Genomic DNA, 13380 nt, shown 5'->3' with positions numbered 1-13380 from the left:
AAATTTACATTATTTAATAGTTAATCAATTTAAAATACATTCTTAATTAATATAATTAATAATCAATAAATTAATAAATTAATAAATTAATAAATTAATAAATTAATAAATTAATAAATTAGTAAATTAATAATTGACTAATCTTAAATAATTGCTTAATAAGTAAATAATATAATATTTTTTTAATAATAAATTAGTTTGGTAAATAATTAATTCTTAATTTGTAGAGTGGTGATTGGAGCTTGGAAGGCAACAATGATGAGATCCTGGCATGCAAAAAATTTTGGAACTCCCGTAAAACTCCCCTCTTATCGAAACCCTCGTATCTCTCTATCTTTCTCGCAATTCCTATCGCGCCCTTTAGCTTCGCTAAATCACATAAATCCACATTCGAATGAGATTTATTGTATCCAAGATTTTAAGACAAAACAAAGAAAAAATGTTTAATGACTTAAAAGAATTTAGTAAGATTTATTGAACATCTAAAGATAAATTTTAAACAAAAAAATATAAATGAATATCGTGAGCTTTAAAATGTAAAAAAAAAAAAAAAGTATTTATATTAAATAATAATTAGTTATATAAATTAATAATTTAGTTTTTAAACCAATTACTTTGTAATCAATAATTTAACATTGATTAACTATTAATTATATAAATTCAATTTTTTAATAAAATTTCTTAAATTATTTAAAATAAGAAACATAGTTTTAATTATTAATTAACTTTTAAATAATAGATATAAGTTATTTAATTATAATTAATTTGATAATATATAAATTATTTATTAATTAATAATCAATTAATATAATAAAATAATTTAAATAAAGGCAAATTAAAAACACAACTCTCTCTCTTCACCCCTTCCTTCCCGAAACCCTCTCCGGTCTCCTCCCCTGCTCCGGGTTTCGCCCGAACTTCCCTTCTCTGCCCTAAACACCCGCGCTCGAAACCATGTCCTTCGTGAACGAACACATTCACCATTAGAGCTAGCTGGGAAGAAACGAAGGGATCGCGGCTTACAGAGACTACCGAAACTTCCATCTTTCTCATCCTTCCTCTCTGTTCCTGCCAGAAACCATTGAGGAAGGTAAGACTGTTTTTGCCATTCTTCTTCTTGGATCTTCCCGGATTTACTAAATCCGCCGATTCACAGGATTTAGTAAATCGAGAATCGGCGTCATTTTGGGATTTACGGGTGCTCAGGGTTTACGGAGGCATTTTTGGCCGTTTGGTAAATCCTGCCTAAAACCGGCAACCAAAGAGCCCTTTAAGATGCTGTAGAATTTAAAATTATCTTTTTTTCTGTTTGGCTGGATTTAGGTTAAATCCTGCTCAAATCCTTTTGCCAAACAGCACTTTCTCCTTTCCAATTTGTTTCATCAACAATGGCGGAGCCCTCACCTTCAACGTCGAAGGAAGCTATGCTCATGTCTTCGGAACTCTATCCATCCGTGGACGATCTTCCATACGAAGAAGAAATTCTCCGCAACCCTTTTAACTTGAAGCTGTGGTGGCGCTACCTTATAGCCCGCGCTGATGCACCCTTTGATAAGCGCCGTGTCATCTACGAACGGGCCCTAAAGGCCCTCCCGGGGAGTTACAAGCTGTGGCACGCTTACCTGCGGGAGCGGCTCGATCGCGTTCGCGCTTTTTCAATCTCCCACGATCTCTACGGCCAACTCAACAACACCTTCGAGCGCGCGTTGGTTACCATGCACAAGATGCCCCGCATCTGGATCATGTACCTCACATCCCTCACTGAGCAGCGCCTAATCACGCGTGCTCGCCACACCTTTGACCGTGCCTTGTGCGCCCTGCCCGTCACCCAGCACGACCGCATCTGGTCTCCCTACCTTACTCTTGTCTCCATCTCTGGCGTGCCAGTGGAAACCTCCCTCCGTGTTTACCGTCGCTACCTTCTCTTCGACCCTTCCCACATTGAGGACTTCATCGACTTCCTTCTCCGCTCCCAGCTATGGCAGGAGGCCGCTGAGCGCCTATCATCTGTTCTCAACGACGATTCCTTCCATTCTATCAAAGGCAAAACTCGCCATCAGCTATGGCTTGAGCTCTGCGACCTCCTCACACGCCACGCCACCGAAGTCTCCGGCCTCAAGGTCGATGCAATCATCCGCGGGGGAATTCGAAAGTACACTGATGAGATTGGCCGTCTCTGGACTTCCCTTGCCGATTATTACGTCCGCCGTGGTCTTTACGAGAAGGCTCGTGATGTCTTTGAGGAGGGCCTTGCAAATGTTGTCACTGTGAGAGATTTTTCAGTCATATTCGATTCTTATGCCCAGTTCGAGCAGAGCGCCCTCGCTGCTAAGATTGAGACGGCTGAAAACGGCTCAGATGGCAGTGATGATGATGGTGATAAGAATGGGATCGATAAACTTTCAAAGAAGTTTCTCGAAGATTTCTGGTTGAATGATGATGACGATGCTGATCTTAGGCTAGCAAGGCTGGAGAACCTCTTTGATCGTCGGCCAGAGCTGCTTAACAGCGTGTTATTAAGGCAGAATCCACATAATGTGGAGCAGTGGCACAGGTGATCCATCACCACTCTCTTTCTAAGCTACATCTTCCTTCAATTAAGCCTATGCAAGCCTGAATTCTGAATATTGATTTGTTTGATACTTATCTGATTATCATTAATTTGCTATGCAGGCGGGTGAAACTTTTTGAGGGCAACCCCACCAGGCAGATCTTGACGTTCACTGAAGCAGTGAGGACAGTGGACCCAATGAAGGCCGTGGGGAAGCCCCACACTTTGTGGGTTTCATTTGCACGGTTGTATGAGAACCATAATGATCTAGTCAATGCCAGAGTTATTTTTGACAAGGCTGTACAGGTCAACTACAAGACAGTTGACAATCTGGCAAGTGTTTGGTGTGAATGGGCTGAGATGGAACTGAGGCACAAGAATTTCCAGGCAGCTCTTGAGCTTATGAGAAGGTCTACTGCAGAACCCTCTGTTGAAGTCAAAAGAAGAGGTAACCAATGGATTGATGGTATCATTTTCGTTCATTTTCTCACTCTTCTCACTTTTTCTAACTGGCTTTGCAATGTTCTCAAGGCCATTTTTGGATGGCAATCATGTTTTGCTTATGGGAAATCAGAAGTAGCTATTGACGTCTTTGCATTTTTAGCATGTTAAACTGGGGTATGAGTTTGACCCAATGACAGAGAGAGAACCTGAAGCACATAAATTTATTGGTTAACATAAATAGCTTTGCTGATCAATTTCTGAAAGTTGCAATGGTAGTTTGTTTGCTTTCCTGTTTATAATGTTGTCTCACTTAATGCAGTTGCTGCGGATGGTAATGAACCTGTGCAGATGAGGTTGCACAAGTCCTTGAGACTCTGGAGCTTTTATGTGGATCTGGAAGAGAGTTTAGGAACACTGGAAAGTACACGTTCTGTTTATGAGAGAATTCTTGATCTGAGGATTGCTACTCCCCAAATTGTATTGAATTATGCATTTCTCCTTGAGGTATTTTCCCTTTTTCCGTAAAAAATATTAACATTGCTACCATCCAGATTAGAATATGATTATGTGATAGTTTTTCTGTTACTGATTTTTTTAATTCTATTAGGAGCACAAGTATTTTGAAGATGCATTTAAGGTGTATGAAAGAGGCGTCAAGATCTTTAAGTTCCCTCATGTGAAAGATATATGGGTCACATACCTTTCAAAGTTTGTGAAGAGATATGGAAAGACTAAACTAGAGCGGGCAAGGGAACTTTTTGAGCATGCAATTGAAAAGGTGTGCAATAATTTTAATTATTCATATGTTACGGCGTGATCAATTCTCTGTGAATCAGCATGAAAAAAAAGTGTCTTCTTTATTTGTAAGTAAAAGTATGAAGCTCTGATTTTTGTTCACTGCATGCTTGTTGAATTTGATCTTGATGTTTTTTATGATATTTAGTTCTTGTTTTGGTGCTGTATTTGTATTTGGATTACGTTTTCTTGTAATGTGGGGATATTTTTTCTTCAATTCCCTTTTTAATTGCATAACCATAGTTTTGTTTCTTCATCTGACCATTTGCTATTTTATGGTTAAACTTTGCCTGACAGCAGAATTCATGCAGTTCTAATTTAATAGTTCGGTTTAATGAGTGTTAGTTTTTCTGGTGGGTTAAGTTCACTTTTTTCGGCTTGAAATTAATGGCCAAGCTGTAGTAATTTAATTGCTGGCCTTCTTCACCGCTTGTGTTCCTACATGGCATTAATGGTTTAAATATTTTGTTTTCCCTTATGACAAAGTACTTTATCAGTTTTTCCTCGTCGTGCTTACTTTAAATGTGTATTAGTGAGATCTAATATCACATATAATTAACTGTAAAACATTGCGAGTTCGGATTCCTTTTTTCACTATTTCTTTGTGGTGTTTCCCGCCTTTTTTATTTTAAATTTTAATAATGTTGGAGCTATGTTACTCAGTCTATACTATGCTTGAAGTTTTCAGTTAAGCATAATTAATGATTGTTGGGTGAAACTTATTTCTCCTCACTAAAGTTTTTTGATACCTTCTGTACTTCCATTAGGCACCTGCACAAGATGTGAAGCCGTTATATTTGCAATATGCTAAACTGGAGGAAGACTACGGGCTAGCAAAACGGGCAATGAAAGTCTATGATCAGGCTGTAAAAGCTGTCTCTGATGGCGAAAAACTGAGTATGTATGAGATCTACATTGCTCGTGCTGCTGAAATCTTTGGCATTCCAAAAACAAGGGAAATTTATGAGGTAAACTTTATGCCTTCGTGCTCAGCAGTTCCATGTCACAGCAATATCTCATTTTAAGGAATATAAGCAAACACCTTGAAATCACATGACATTGTTTACTTTTGATATATGATATATCTATTAAAATTTGTCTAGTCTTTACAGAAAAACTTTATCCACTTAAAGTGAAGGAAGGTTGATTTTTTATGTTCCCATCTTGAGCGTTGATGAGATATAACTGTTCATTTCATGATATTTTATTCTTTAGCCTTCTATTTAGTTGGTCTTGTTAGATTAGATTTGATTATATTTGCATCTTGGGATAGGCTCATTTCTTAAATGCTCTAACATCCAATTTGTAATGGAATTTGCAGCAAGCCATTGAGTCTGGCCTTCCGGATAATGCTGTTAAAACAATGTGCATGAAATATGCTGAACTTGAGAGGAACTTGGGAGAGATTGATCGTGCTCGTGCAATTTTTGTATTTGCATCACAGTTTGCTGATCCACGTTCTGATTCTGATTTCTGGAAGAGGTGGAATGATTTCGAAGTTCAGCACGGTAATGAGGATACATTTAGAGAGATGCTTCGCGTTAAACGCAGTGTCTTAGCTAGCTTTAGTCAGGTAAGCTTTCAAAATCAATTGATGTAGCAGTGTTAATAATATCTTCTCGCCTTCTTTTCTATTACATGTCTTTTGAAGATTCACATGATCCTTTCTGAGATTTGATGATGTTTATGAAACAAATTTTATTTTATTTTATCATTCAACTTTTGCAGACTCATATGATCCTTCCTGAATATTTAATGCAAAAAGATCAGAAATTGAACCTAGAAGAAGCAGTGGACACTCTCAAGAGGGCAGGAGTTCCTGAAGATGAAATGGCTTCTTTAGAAAGACAATTGGCCTCTTCATCTGCTGACTTGTCTGTTAAAGATGAAAGCAGAATGATGAACTTTGTAAGCGCTGGAGTGGAGTCACGGCCTAACAATGAGAAGAAGGTAAATGCTAACAGTGAGGATATCGAGTTACCAGAAGAAAGTGATTCAGATGATGAGAAAATTGAGATAGCTCAAAAGGGTGTACCCGCTACTGTTTTTGGAGAGTTGGCACACAAAGTTACTTTAGATAAGGAGAAAGATGCTGTTTCTGAGGAAAATGGGGCGAATGCTCCTTTAGGTGCCCTCGAGAGAATAAAGAGACAAAGAAGGCAGTAGTACATCATTCTAATAATATTTAGAGTTTCAGAGTACAGTTTGAGGGATGCTTTTGATTTTTAAACCACCGGTATGATTTTCTTTTTTCTTAAGAAACATGTTTGTATTATTAAGCCATTCAATGCATGATCGAGTGTTGTTTTTTTCGCTGATCAGTCTATTAGCTTGACTTTTCGGTCATCTTCTATGGGCATTTATGTGATGCTACAATTCCTGAACAATCTTTGTAATGCCTATGAACTTTTTGTAGCCTATATGTTCCTTTGTTGCTATGGTGATTACATTTATGAAACTGGTTTTGTAGAACATGTTGTTGCTTCTTTGGGCTTGATTGACATCATTATTCCAATTGAAATATAACTCCTGCTGGACGTTTCACTGCTTTTTCTTCTATTATTTTATCAAATTTTGGCTCAAGGGGTTTGGATTTTTAATATAAATCTAATATGAATTGTTGATTTTGGTGCACTAAATACTTGAATGCTATTTTCATGGAATTAAATTAGTAATCCTTATACAACTACTTGTGAAAAAAATTGAAAAAGAAAGAGAAAAAAAGATAAAACTAAAGTTCTAGAGTAAAAGAGTTTTGGCCTACTGCTAGCAATTAATGTAGTGACATAAATGATTGAAATCTCATGTATTTAAAAAAATAATGTTGTAGCGAACTTAAATAAATTCAGTTATCCTTTCAAGTAGTAATGAAAATTGTTAGAAGAAGAAAGATATAGAAAGAAAGGGGATTATTCACTTAAAGAAAAGCTTCACCATTATATGAATAGACCCTCTCTTGAAATTCTAAAACCTCCATTCTTAGAGCGGAGAAGAATTTGACCATCCAAAAGCATGTTTTTATTAACATATAAGTTTCTTCTTTTCAATTTTTTATGGTTGTTTATGAATCCTTATTAGAGTCAAAGAAAATTGTCCAAGAAAGTCACCCAAAGCAGCTGTCTTGTGTGGTTCTAACTTTGAATAAACAGTCGTGAATAAATTAGTAAACAGCCTTTACAAGTCCTTCCAAATAGGTTTCAATTAATGTCGCAAATGGCATTTAACCCAGAAACCACGAGGAATGATTTATAAAAATAGAACTAAAGAAACAAACTCCATATAATTGACAAACCAGTTCAATAGAAAATATACCCTTCTACATTGAAGTAGTGTTGTTGAAACAAATTTCATACAACCGAGTAATCATAACAATAATTAATTTTGCTCTACTTATTAAAAGGATAACAAAAGCTGTAGTAATAAGATGCCATTATGACTTGCAAATATAGTTTTGACTGAGTCTATATTTGGAAAATTTAGTTATAATGAATTTAGTTACTCATCTATACAAATTGGTTACTCATCTTTACAAATTGGGCATAATTGTGGAATTTCTTGTTGATGTATCCATGAATCATCACTTGTAGAATTTTACAGTATACAGTGATGCATGGCACTCCTAAAAGATAATGCATATGGTTGTGGATCTCCTAAAAGATAATGCATGGCACTTCTAGGGATCTTGATGCAATTGGAATAATGTAATGATTGTAGATCTCTCACAAGTAGGATTTAGCTGATCAAAGATCATAACTACACAAATTTATTTTCTTGAGGTGTAAATTTGAAAATATATAAAATTGAAATTAAAAGATAATGCATATGGTTGGGATTTAATATTTTCATACATATCCATCTACAAGTCTATGTTCATATATGCTGCTTTGAAGTTGTCACAACATTTCAACCAAGGTTTGAAATTGTGAAATCTAGCATTGATACTTTTTTTATTCACGAGATGAGGTGCATATGTCAAGGCTATTTGAGGCATAAGTCTTAGATAAACAATTAAAATAATAAAAATATTAAGTATTAAGCAATATATTTACATTGAAGTAAGTTTATAGCAAGTCAAAATAAGATCATAATTACTAAGCTCTTCTGCTCTTAAGTCAATATAAACACGCAGTTTAAGTCACTAAGATTATAAATTATGAATTTAGCTTCACTTTCGTCTTCAAAAAATCATTTTTCATGTGATGGAACATCATTACAAACTAATGAATTTTTATCATAGTCTAGGATTGCCTTATTTTAGATTCTTATCTTTTAATCTTTTATTATACATATTGTAAACCAATGAGTTCATCCTTAAGGTAATCAAATAATTTCTTCTTTTCTTATGAACTTGGTTATACTTGCAATTATGCCCACACTGTGATGATAAGCATGTAAGCTTCAATAATTTGTTATAAATTTTGGTAGTATAGGAGTGCCATCTTCAAATTGAATCTACCACTTAACTATTTCTTTCTCTTAAGAAACCTAATCAGCATGTTATATAAAATTTGTGAAACTTAACCAACAAAGTTTAAAAGTTATTTGGGGAATATTTTACTTGTTGTTAAATGTTATATTTTGTGGAACTTTACCCAAGTTTTTGAGGCTTGCACCTTTTATGAATATTGTGCAGAGGCACTATTTAGCTTTATTGAGACATTCATGCTTTTAGGCCCAGGCGAGGCCTATACCTTTCTCTAGGGATGTAAACGAGTCTAGCTTGAGCGAGCTAAACATTTGTTCGTGTTCGACTCTTTTTTATTTTTATTTTAGAAACTGGCTCCTAAACAGTCTATTCGTGTTTGGCTCAAAAAAATATACTTGTTCATTTTTCAGCTCGTTTTTGGCTCGAATTGGTTTGCTTAACTTGATTATAAAAATTGATGTAGGGCATTGAATTCATATATGCACCACTCCTATGCAATAAAAGACATAAAACCACATGATAACATGAGTTGTGGTGATTTAAACTTAGATATATATATGCATATAATATATTATTATATCAATAATATATATAATTTTCTTATTTCGAGTTAAAATGAGCCGAACACGATCGAACAAAGGGTTGTTCGTGTTGTCTCGTTTATAATTCAAGCTTAAAAAAATTGTTTGTGTTTGGCTCGTTTACTTAACAAACAATTCAAATACTCGCTACTTAAGGAGCCAAATATGAGCTATTTGCGAATGAATTTTCGACAGCCCTACTCTTCTCATGTTCCAAAATTATGCTGAGGTACAGGCTGAAGCATGCTCTTATTGCACACTTAAACACCACTTATTGTGCAATTTTAAAGTTTAGTTTCAATCAATAGAAAACCTATACGTTTTATTGCGTTTTTTTTAATTTAATTTAATTAATTATTTATTTTTTTGAGTATGGGCCTAGTGCATTTGCAAAATCATCGACACAAGATATGAATGGTTTTCATGAGGATATTCATAAGAATTCGACAGCTAATTATGACAATTATAAGATTTAAATATGTAGCTAATGGAATTCAAGTCATGGGATAAATCAATGGTGCATTTCAATTCAAACATGAACATGCTTTCTTTAGTAACCTTTACATATGAGAAAGGAAGAGTCATTTAAGATCCTATAGCATATCGGAAGTAACACCTCTAAATTAGAAATTATATATTTTTTTGGTACTAGTCCGGTCTTCAAAATGTATGATTTGACATTACTTCACCAACCTATTGGCAGTTCATTGGATTATTCTACATCTACCTTGTAAATTTGAGTCCAATATTTTTCTAGACAAACTTATATTGTTTGATCCTACAACAATTCTAGATGACGGAATTATGCCACTACTCATAGTGGATTCCAAAAGTATCTTGTGTTGGTGTAATATATCTATTTATTTTGACTCATGGATTAATTTTCAGGAAGTGCATAGTTTATGCTCTGATCTGTTTGATCAACTCCAAATGCTAAATTATTCAGGGCTGAATTTGTCCAAGCCAAGCTGATTTGATGGATATTTCCATGTTTACACTCAGAAATGCTGAGAAGAAAATGACTCATGTAAGTTTACTTTTGTTGTTTTATTTTACTTTATTTTGTTGCTCTCTCCATTCACTTATTTGTAGATCTGTTTATGATGGAAATGCCTATAAAATTATGTTTTCTCTTCTAATTAGATTTGTTTATTTGGGTTGACATGGGATTAGGCTAGTTTAGTTAGTTTTCTTTTTTCTTGAGGGAAATTAGACTTAATGATCCATAACTGACATATTATGTCTGTAAGCAATAGTAATTTGTTAGGAAGCTGATTTGCACTTAATTTGAAAAATTAATTAGCATTTAACATTATCTAACAAAAACGAAACATCATACACAAAATCAGACGGATCAATAGCTACTACAATATAGATCAGACCACCCTTTTGTGTACTTTTTTCTCAAATACGTGTTATTTTTTGAAAATGTAATGTTTTTTTTTTTACTTTATTGGTTAAATTGTCTTTTTTTTTAATGCAATTTCAGACCTTCTATAGGTTTCTGTGCTTTAAACCTATCCTTCTTTCATTTACCTTGAATGCTTAAACATTAGACCTTCCAAATGGAGTAACATTAAGATCAAATGGTCAATTTCTACTCAAAATAACATGATCCGCATCCATAAGGGTGCATTGCCAAATTCTATTAGACTAAGTAGCTCATTGAAAGTGAACTAAACTCTTTTAGATCACAAAAATACCAATTTTAGCCAGCCATGCTATCCTATGTAACTAGTGATGTGGTTCAAGTTTTAAATTTTTGTTGTCTAGGGTAGACTTAAACATTTTATCTTGCCGTTATCAAATGATAATTTTGCAAATTTTCTCCTCATATTTAAGAAGTTGCAGTTCTCCTCCCTTTTGACTAAACTTAAGTGTATCTGTGATGTAGCATGACATGCACATCATTTTTGACTAAGGGGTTGTTTGCTTTGATGAATTTTGGGGTAAAGTAAACGAAATGCGAAGGTTTTAATATTTTAGCATTTGGTTGGATGAAAGCGGAGCATATTGTAAAATTTTGATGAATTTGGAATTCATCCCATAGTTCAAAATTAGTGTATTCCAAATTCGTTGGATTTGAGTGATTTCCAAATACATTATGAAATGTAGCCTACCTTTGCAACCACCACCTATTAGTTGCTACCCTCCACCGTCCTTTGGTCTCCACTCTGTAGCCTTAGCAATCAACATAACTTGATCATGAGTTTGATAATGACGCTGCTCCCTCTCCATCAATCGAGCCTTGTCTATCTCATTCTATTTCGAGATCTGACTTAAAAGATATCAAGCTCGTGACCTTCTCTCATAAGTCCTATAACTTGATAGCGATGCTATCAAGCTCGAATGATTTTTGATCGAACTATAGCAAGTGACTGTAATTTTTTGATGAGAAACTCTATATCATGACACAGTGCTTCTAAATATCTCAATTGCGACGTCAGAGGTAAAACAGTGTAGTGTTTCGATGACCTTGAATGTAGTTTAGAAATAATGTCTCGTAAATTCCTTTGCTCTTTAGGGTTACCTAATGATCATACTTGCCTTTCATATTTTTGAGTGTTATGTAAAAGCAATAAAGACAATTACACTAAAGTCAACTGAGTATATTCTTGTGGGACAATTTGGTACAACTATAAATAATCCTGGCTGAATATCTAGTCTGAGCAAGTGAGTTCACATCATGGAAGCAACATACCCCTCGTCTCTAAACGTAAATATCATATCAGACCAGAATCAACCAATATCGGGAACGAGGGATAACCCGTCGTATGTAGTTGCTTGAGAAAAACCGAACCGCCTAACAATCTTGTTGGGTTGGTTCCTTTTTAGAACTATTTATTGGCCAGAGCGAAAACACAACCATCCAAGGTTCATATTAATGAAATACTCTACTAGTTATAATCGTCTTTCAAAGAATAATATAGATCTGCTTACACGATCAATATTGTCAATTAGGTTATTTCTAATCATATTTTTTGGAATCACCCACGTATGATTGCTAGACTAAGTAAAATTGACCAAGTGTTAAATTAGGAGCAAGGAATAAATCTTGTACTCGTTTTTGCTTTAAGGTAGATTGTGTTTTTGACAAGTACATGATAATATGATAGTTTTTCTCCAAAAAATATAAATGATACTCTAGGTAGCTAAATGCCTCACAAATATTTAATTTAAAAATTTAAAAATTTAGTTTTTTAATTGTAATTTTTTTTTTAAATTTTCTTAAATGCCCTACAAATATGAATATGAATCTAAACATGAATATAGCACCAAAGTAAGATGTCCTGATTATAAAGAGAGACTGACTTTATTTTAAAAACCTTACATATCCATACGAGGATCACAAGAGTCAAAGAAATCCATTCACCATGAGAAATCAGGCCAGTGACTGATAAAACACTGGATTTAATAGAGACTCCTTTGGTAGGAAGATCAAAAATGCATAATCATTTGACAAAAAATTCTACTAAAAATAAGTCGTTAGTCATACTAGGAATAGATATATACCTGATATCTATAAAAAATTTTAGGAATGTCTCTGTTAGGTCGTCTGCTCATGTTGCACCAAATTCAAAAGGGTCATATAGCTTCACAGTGTGCTGGTCCAAACAATCATTTTGGAGAAAATTACAAATCAAATATCTAGTGGAATAGTATCCTGGGAGCGCATTGGCAATCTTAATGCTTTGTAAAATTATTGATAAACTTAAAATTTTTTGGAAAGACGTCGACAAAATCAATTCATCTCGTCTATCCCGGCGGCAGAATATTGTCAGCGGAATAATTTTTCATCATGTTGGATACATTCTTCATTGTCAACCTCTCTAACTCATTAAACATGTGTTTGTGGCAGAGTCTCATAATTCATTTATTACTTTGATCCATGAAGGACGAATTCTCATAAATTTAAACATAAAGATATACATAGCCTCATAAATCCTCATCTTTTTCAATTTATTCTTTTGTGGTTGCGAAATGTATTGAACTCATCTAATATATCCATGTGGAAAACTGGGTATATGTCGTCAAGTAGAATTAATTTGGCCAATCTGATAAATTCCGTTGCAACAGACAATGGTTTGATAGTCCAACTACCCAGTCTGCTCCACAGCATCAGCTTTTGTTTCCATAAAATCAGATATTTCATAGCTCACTTGATGGATAGTGCTTTGAGTGGGTTGAACTTCCCATATTTCAACTTTATAGATGTAACCTACACTGCGAACTCTGAAAATAGAAGGTTTGAGCTGACATGTTGGAAACATGAATGAGCCTGTGAAGAAACTATCATATTAATGTTGTGCCCTACTAACATTTTCTCATGCTGCTCAAGTCTGTCAATCTCAATAACTCCCTGTGCAACATGTGTAGAAATTACAATTAGGGCTGTCAAAACGGCTCGTTGTTCGCGAACAACTCGTGTTCGGCTCGTTAATTTTGTTCGATAAGTTAATGAGCCGAACACAAACTAAGATGTGTTCCATCGTGTTAGGCTCGTTTTGGCTCGAAATACTACTCATCAATCATATATATATATATATATATATCTGTGTATGTGTGTGTGTGTGTGTGATCGG

The 13380-nt window shown here is 34.6% G+C and overlaps 1 protein-coding gene across 6 annotated transcripts in view; it reads left to right on the top strand.

The window, feature by feature from the left end:
* The first annotated feature begins 868 nt into the window (after positions 1–868).
* Positions 869–13380, top strand: part of LOC110020633 (pre-mRNA-splicing factor SYF1) — a 32396-nt gene continuing 19884 nt past the window's right edge. For 4 of the 6 annotated variants that reach the window (XM_020718792.1, XM_020718793.1, XM_020718791.1 and 1 more), the window contains exons 1-9: positions 869–1090; positions 1324–2554; positions 2674–2999; positions 3315–3499; positions 3603–3773; positions 4558–4758; positions 5112–5363; positions 5519–6026; positions 9686–9824. In XM_020718792.1, coding sequence (XP_020574451.1) covers positions 1389–2554; positions 2674–2999; positions 3315–3499; positions 3603–3773; positions 4558–4758; positions 5112–5363; positions 5519–5956 — 2739 coding nt within the window. In that variant the 5' untranslated portion in view covers positions 869–1090; positions 1324–1388 and the 3' untranslated portion in view covers positions 5957–6026; positions 9686–9824. The remainder of the gene's footprint in view (positions 1091–1323; positions 2555–2673; positions 3000–3314; positions 3500–3602; positions 3774–4557; positions 4759–5111; positions 5364–5518; positions 6027–9685; positions 9825–13380) is intronic. The other 2 variants (XM_020718794.1, XM_020718795.1) reach the window with 2 other exon arrangements.

This window comes from Phalaenopsis equestris, unplaced genomic scaffold, assembly GCF_001263595.1.
Source record: "Phalaenopsis equestris unplaced genomic scaffold, ASM126359v1 Scaffold000105, whole genome shotgun sequence".
Taxonomy (NCBI): domain Eukaryota; kingdom Viridiplantae; phylum Streptophyta; class Magnoliopsida; order Asparagales; family Orchidaceae; genus Phalaenopsis; species Phalaenopsis equestris.
This window is presented reverse-complemented; position numbering and strand designations above follow the sequence as displayed.